The sequence below is a fragment of the Echiichthys vipera genome, assembly GCF_963691815.1.
Source record: "Echiichthys vipera genome assembly, chromosome: 8".
Lineage (NCBI taxonomy): Eukaryota > Metazoa > Chordata > Actinopteri > Perciformes > Trachinidae > Echiichthys > Echiichthys vipera.
The window spans coordinates 7838247-7846089 of NC_139833.1; the positions used below are offsets into that span (position 1 = coordinate 7838247).

A 7843-nucleotide genomic window follows, 5' to 3' on the forward strand; every position below is an offset into this window, starting at 1 on the left:
TGATTCAACAGAACATGGTGCAGAAACTGGTTACGGGTCAAATGTAATGTAACATGTTATACGGTAAGAACGCGGCTTCAGAAATAATACTAGAAATCCAACCGGGTGAAACACTTGATCCAATAAACCTCCAGTCTCACCACCACCAACCCAACAAATATCCCCCTATTTTCCTCCACGTTCGTTACCAATTTCCAGGTGTTAACTATTTCAAGTCCAAACCAAAGGATGCGCCAAAAAGAACAGTCACAGGTGTAGTTAGATATGAAAAGACTGGCTGCTTTATTGTGATGTTCATTTTCTGTACAATCAACAGAGAATTGAGGCGCTTGCGGTAAAAGTCCCATTTATGATCATCTTCCCTTTGAGAGGCGCGGTCTACGCACTCCTGAAACCCAGTGATAATTACACATACACACAGAATACACATCACCAGCAGACGTTTCTCTTGAAGGATAAGAACCTCGACATGTTTGGGTCCATATTTACATTTATAATTTACAAAAACGGAACCTCTTAACATGTGTGACTACAGATTTAACAGCAGAGTCAAGCAGCTGTTGGTGAAATGCATCATAATGGTGGTGTACAGTGTGACACAAACAGCAGCGTGATAGACGTTTCTGGGTTTCAGTTATTGCGTAAAGACTGCTCGTCAAAAGTCAGATTAGTAGCCTATGATACAGATGAAAGTTAAAATGCACGTAAAAGACAAGATGATCCTTTTGAGGTTGTCTGGGTCTGCTGCAGGACAGTGTTTCTGCGTACTCCTCTTCTGTCAGTACCTCCCCTGCATATCCTTAGGAGTCACAGTCTCAAACAGAGGGATTAGACCGATACATGAGCTAGTCCTCCGGGTGTGCTTACGCAATTCAGTCCAGTTATTAATTAGAGAGTCCTGCAAGGAGAAAAGAGAACGCAGATAGAAACGTTATTCAACACGACAGATGCAATTAAAGTCTCTTATTAGCTTTGTTTCTGTCACCACGAGGTGCAATATATTCTTTATCAAAGCAACTCATTTGTTTTTAGTGCACAGTGAAGAGACGGGGATAGAAAAGGATATGAAATTAATATTACAAGAAAATAATTCTATCATTCATCACGAGAGGTGACTTTGCCGCATGCATACACAAGCTGGAAATGTATTAAGTCGTAAGCAAGAGGTAGATATAGCTTTATCAAGAATAACCATAATATTAGGCAACTCTGGCAAGGCAAGGCAACTTGATTTGTATAGCACTTTTCATACGCAAGGCAGACTCAAAGTGCTTCACAGCACAACATGTAATGAATTAAAATGCATTACGGGAAGACACAGAGAATAAAAACACAGACAATAATAAAAACAGTGCGGACGTTAAAAGTGCAAAGATTTAGCAGAAAGCTAAGGTGAACATAAAAGTTCTCAGTCTAGTTGTAAAAGTGGTCAGATGGGTGAAAGTCTCAGATCTTCAGGAAGTTTATTGCAGCTGTTTGTTGCATAATGACTGAAAGGTGCTTTCCCTTGATTTGAGTTTACTCTGCGAACCACTAACAGATTGGCCTCAGAGGATCTTAGTGATCTAGAAGGCTTATGTAGTGGGAGTATTAGGAATACTTAATGTGATCATATATAAAAAAAAAGTCCTCCAAACTATTAAATGTATATGTTGCAACAAAAGACTCTACAAAAGAAACTGACAAACACCTGGCACCTTTGCACACCAATTCCATATTTTTCGTCTGGAATTGTTGCAGGTTTAAAAATAAATAGGACCTCATCCAAGTTTTCGGAACATGTTACATTTTCTGCGTTTTTTTTAATTATCAGTCTGTCATTCATTCATTCATCTTCAACCGCTTGTCCCTGTCGGGGTCGCTGGGGGCTGGAGCCGATCCTAGCTGACATCGGGCGTGAGGCGGGGTACACCCTGGACAGGACGCCAGTCTATTGCAGGGCACATAGAGACGCACAGAGACAGACATCCATTCACACCTACGGGCAATTTTAGAGTCATCAATTAACCGAACACGTGCACGTCTTTGGACTGTGGGAGGAAACCGGAGAACCCGGAGAAAACCAACGCAGACACAGGGAGAACATGCAAACTCCACACAGAAGGGCCCCAGCCGGGATTCGAACCAGTAACCCTCTTGTTGTGTGGCGACAGTGCTGACCACCATCCACCGTGTTGCAAAAGCCTTCAGAGAGTTGTTTGACCGCCGCTGACCAGTGCTATCCACTAAACTCATAATTAATTCAGCTGCCAGCACGCTTTGACTTTTAAAAGAAAACAACCACAAAATCATCTTCACTGCTTGGCGACTCCACTTTGTCTCGCATTGTGAATTCTAACAATAACATTTATCAGACGCTGACTATGAAAAAGACAGACTTGGCATGCAAAGGACGGCGACCATTGCTCACCCTCATTTCCTGTCATCTCTTTACCGGCACTATCTAATAAAGCTATTTTGATAATCAATTAACCATGCAAGTCATTGTACTGATCCAGATTCTCTGATTTGAAGGTCTTTATCAGGGTGAATTAAATATTTATGGGTTGGACATATCGGACTGCTGACAAAATTTAAAGAAATAATTTCGAGTGACGACTTGTGATGGACATTTTCCAATTCATAGACTATTAAATCGTTCAACGAAAAAACTATTTACAGATTCGTTGTTAATGGTTGCAGCCAGGGCCTACAATAAAAGGTGAACGACTCGGAAAATGCATAAGAATGGTTCTTGAACTTGTACAGAATCCACATTAAAGTGCTGTTGAGTTATTAACCAGCGTATCTCATTAATAATTAGAACTACAGGATGACTTACAACTGTATCTGACCCGGTGTGGCAGGCATTTAGAACAGAAACAGAAGAACAGTCAATCATTTCACTGATAGTCTCATTTATTTAGTTAACACCCAACTGAAATCCATTTGTCACTGTTTCTTTGCCCTTAGTCGTGTGCAAGTGGCTTTTTGAGGATCCGTGGTCTTTAATTGCCTCGAACTTTAGGTTTTTTGTCTCGATAACAAATGGGTTTGATTTTGCTATCTCCGAGCCATACACACGGCGATCCGGACAGTGCATCTCCTCTGTTGTAGCGTCGTACACAAGCCAGTTGCGAACCTTGCCATCCCTTTCCACTTTGTATTAAAATGGCTTTTTATTATTATTTTCAAACCGTCCTCCTCAACCTCTTTTTGTACTGTTGCAGCCAGCGGCCTCTTCACGCCAGCAATATGCCGCAGCATTTTTTATTTTTTATTCTTCTCGTTTTTATTTTGAAAGTCCAAGAAAAAGGCGGGGCTTGCTTAGCAAAGGTAGGCTACCTGATTGGTCAACAACACACAACAATTGCTCGGTGTTGTATTGTCTTATGGGCTACACGCCAACGTGGCAGGTAGACTTGACAGTTTCACCCGCATTTGGCGTGTGGGCGGGTGCCAATTTCATGTCCTGGTTGCAGCTGTAGCTGACATTATGAAGTTTATCTTAACAAATCAATATAAATTGTTAGTGAATCAGAATTTAGTTTGTCATGATAATAGTTTCAGGTCAGGCTCTTCATTGGTAGATACTCACCCTTCTGCCAAGCTCTGTGCTCCATTGATTATGCTCCTAAAGCCTCTATATTCTTCCTGAATCCTTCAGTTTGGCCACCAGATCTTCCACCGTCTCCACCTTCACTCCCGCCAGCCTCTGTGGGGGCTCATCCACTCTCAACACCTCCAACCGTGATGTTACGTCCACCCCCAAGTCTGCAGGCTGAACTTTGGCTATCTTCTTCTTCTTGGCTTTCTGAAAGCAGGAAAACAGAGAAGAAGGTTAAAGTCCACATTCTGCACTACTTAATAGTATCTGCGTTTGAAAACAACACCTGTCAAGCCAACAATTATGAGCAGTTTAGTTGTATTTCACATATAAACAATATAAGATAAGATAAGATAGATTTACTTGACAAATCCAAGTTAATTCCTGAAAATCAGATTAGTTCATGCCTTCCTTTTGCGTCCCTGAACACTTCCCTGCTACAGTACCTACCATGATGTTAGGCAGGGTGGCATATCTTGGGGTGTTGAGTCGGAGGTCTGCCGTTATCACTGCAGGTGTGTTGATCTTAATAGTTTCCAGGCCACCATCAATTTCTCTCACTACTTTAATCTTGTCTCCTTCCATTGACACCTCTGATGCAAAGGTTCCCTGTGATATGAAGATACGGTACATATTCACAAAATTTAATACACAAACAGAACTACTGATAAAAAACGGTCCATCTGGAAACTATTCTTTATGTTTTATAACTTTGCAACGGCAGCCGGAAAAAGTATAAGGTTACCTGAGTTCATGGGACAGGCAATGTACCATATCTGCTGATTGGGCTGTGTAGCTACACTTTATATGTAACTTATCCAGGGTAACTGTGTTTTAAGAGTGGACTATTGATGATAAAAGGTCAGAAATAATAAAAATGTACGATTATTTATTTATTTTACGTTATAATCTGAGCCTCACACTGTTCAAACTGTAGACTGAGAGATAACACGTCAACAAAGTGCTCCATCTACTGGTCAGCCAGTGCAACGTCACCTCAACTGTCCGAGCAGCCTTTGCCCTGCTCTGCTGATCTGTGCAGGATCACTGTAGCTCCTACTGACTCAAACTAGTCTCCGCTAACTTTGATAAAGCAGCCTGTACAGGGACAAAGCCTGATATCAGAGCTGCTACGTCACACATCTACACACTTGAAAAGACAAAATAAATAAAAATAGAAACTGACGTGATCTAATTTAGAGTGATCACTTAAGAGCAGACTATTTTAAAGCATAACAGGCTGTTCTTATTTTAGAGACAGCTCGGCTAGGTGTTGTTAAGAATAACTTTAAGTTAGAACTCACCTGAGGCCAGTCCAGTAAGGCTGCTGTCATCTGGCCAGTCTGATTGCAATCATCATCGATGGCCTACGAATGCAACACAAGTAGTCATTAAATTAAGGTAGAATGCACAGGAGGGCATAATGACTTCATCACAGTGTGGTAGCAGGAAGTGTGATCTGATTTAAAGATTGAAATGAATCCTGATATTATTTTTCCAAACCTGTTTGCCAAGGATGACGAGTTGGGCGTCCTCCTTCTTGGCCAAAGCAGCCATGATCTTGGAGACCTGCAGGGGTCCCAGTGTTTGATAGTCATTGCCAGTCACTTCCACATGAATGCCACGGTCTGCTCCCATGGCAAGAGCCGTACGGATGGTCTCCTGAGTGAGGGACAAATACGGGTCAGAACTTGTTTTGAGGGTGAACTTGGTAACATGTGTTACCAATCACAACAGGATTAAAACACAAGGTGGAAGACTCTTACATACTGTATATATCCCATGTATCTCAATAGTAATACATGTAACAATAACTACTTTTTTTAATAGATCAGTGAAATAATTTGTTTCTCATGCTGGCTCTCTCTGAAGTCTAGTTACACAAAGTAGGCAAACTGCCACATCACACTGGGGACATTGGTTAAAAAGACATGGGTTCAGAGTCTCATCTCACTCACTCACCTGTGCTTGCTGTGGCCCGCAGCTGACAGCCACAACCTCCTTAATAAGCTTCTTCTCCTTCAGCTTGACCGCCTCCTCCACAGCGATCTCACAGAAGGGGTTCATTGAGTGCTTAACGCCATCCGTCACCACGCTGGTGTTGTCCGGCTTCACGCGGATCTGAGGAGAAAGAAGGCCAGAGTCACGACGGGGTCGTCAGATGACAAACAATCCAGATAGCCTGAATTCTAGGGCAGCCTGTCTGACACATGACAGAGACTCACACAGGAGGTGAGCCAGCGTGGTGTTTAAAGGTGAAAAGGAAAGACATCTAGTGATGCATGTTTAAGACAGGAGCCCTAGAGCTGGGGAAGTGTCTTCATCATTGGTAAAGCTCAGGTCTCCTCTTTTATTGCTTCACAATTTAAAAAAAAAGATACAGAAGAACTTCCCTTGAGGGTATTAAATATGTATCCTGGCGTGAAGAAGTTGTTCTGTGGGGTTATACACTATGTAAAAAGTATGTGGACACACAAACAAAGCATATAAATGTTTAATTCCAAAACTATTGATGTGCTGCTACAACAGCCTCCCTTTCTTTGGAAGTGGCTGGATTTTGGAACCTGGCTGGAGGGATTTGATCCTGCTCAGTCACAAGACCAATATGAGGTCTGGTGATAAGACCTGGCTCCAGTTCAAATGTGCGACCCAGTCAAGTTCTTCAACACCTGACTGGAAAAAAACAAAACATTTCTTTGGCTCCTTGCAGTGTGTACTGGGACACTGTCATGTTGAAACAGGTGTTTCAGTGACAATAGGCACACTCTTGTCTATCTACTGTCATTGTACGATAATGCTTTAGAATTAACTGAAACAGAAATGAGGGGTGAAAAACCGCTGCAGCTGCAAAAGTATATGGGCAGGGGCGTCCATATACTTCAGGCAATATGGTGTACGATCGCTGAATGATATGGACAAGATCTTCTGGCCCGATAAAGGTCATTTTTACATCTCGATAACAATGATTTTTGTACACTTCTGTGTGGATTTATAACAATTTTCAAATAATGACTATATTCTCATTTCATTAATTATGCTGATGCTGATTTTAAAGGACTCTCTGAAACATCTCTTCCTAAACAATTTAAAAATAATCAAAAGCAACTTCTCCTGCCTTTATCTTTATTTTAATCATCTACCTGATAATGTTGTGAGCAGAGGAAATCCAAACATGTGTCAGTGTTTAGCAGTGACTGCACGGATCCTGCTGAGGGCAGCTGAAGCAGGACTATTCTTGCTGTTACATAAAACAGCTGCAGATATCGATTATGGTTTTATGCTCCATCTGTAGGAGACAGTAGCCTAGCTAAAAGGGTGAAAGACTAGTGAGATTACAATGACTGTATGACCGTTTGTCTCACAGACTTTACGTGGGTGAAAGTAGAAGTTAAACGTCAGGTTACACAACTTGAAAACATCTGTTTGAGGTAACTAACAAGAAGTCATACACTGCAGAGTTGCTAACAATAGTCTAAATTATTCTTAAAGCTATATCCTGTAAAGTGACCATGTGAGTTTAGCTGCAGGTTATTTCATACATATGTGAACAGGTAGTTGTGTTTCCCAGGTCTTGTGCCACAGCCAGCTGGTGTGAGCAGGCTAACGTTGGCTAGCAGAGCTTATAAAGTCAAGTGAGTAAACCCAGGAAAAAGGACTCTTAAATGTGAAAAAGCCTGTTTAAAAGCAGTAAATAGCGTTACCTTGACGGCGTAGTCAATGACACGCTTAACTCCGACGAGCACACGACCAGACATTGTTGCTGAAACGTTTAACTGCGGAGTAGTAGACAGATACGAAGCAGTGTCACCGCAGTGAACCTTCACCCAAGGAGGACAGGTCGGACATATTTTAGGGTGACTCCAGAGGAGGAAGCTCAGGATACCGCCTCCCGTTCCAGCCAATCAGGAGAAGATAGAATTCAACGCTCTCCACGCTGATTGGCTGAGACGCGTGTGAAGCTGTTGTTAAATGTAACGGTCAGTCAGTTGGTGCCGTGAGTTTAGTTAGTGACAACTCAAAAAGTAAAAGGTCCTTAAATCATTTTTTTATACTCACTGTCGCTTATTTGATGGTTTAAAATGCTCAAACTGTTGGGATTATGACCAATCACCTATGCCAATCACCTGTTAATAACGCGGTGCTCCTCATATCCGCGTCGTAAACAAGAGCCGAAGAAGAAACGTTCCGCTTTATGTGTGGCAAAGTTCACGGATAGTTACCATCGATAATCAGAAACCTATGATCACAGTTTCTGTT

The 7843-nt window shown here is 41.9% G+C and overlaps 1 protein-coding gene across 1 annotated transcript; it reads right to left on the reverse strand.

Moving 5' to 3' along the window:
• Positions 1-258: 258 nt before the first annotated feature.
• Positions 259-7424, reverse strand: etfb (electron transfer flavoprotein subunit beta). Its single transcript, XM_083917602.1, has 7 exons — positions 7288-7424; positions 5549-5707; positions 5090-5248; positions 4891-4953; positions 4037-4195; positions 3578-3793; positions 259-898 (listed from the first exon to the last, which is right to left on the reverse strand). Exons 1-6 carry the CDS (start codon positions 7339-7341, stop codon positions 3623-3625), a joined length of 765 nt encoding a protein of 254 aa, XP_083773728.1. The 5' UTR covers positions 7342-7424; the 3' UTR covers positions 259-898; positions 3578-3622.
• Positions 7425-7843: the final 419 nt, after the last annotated feature.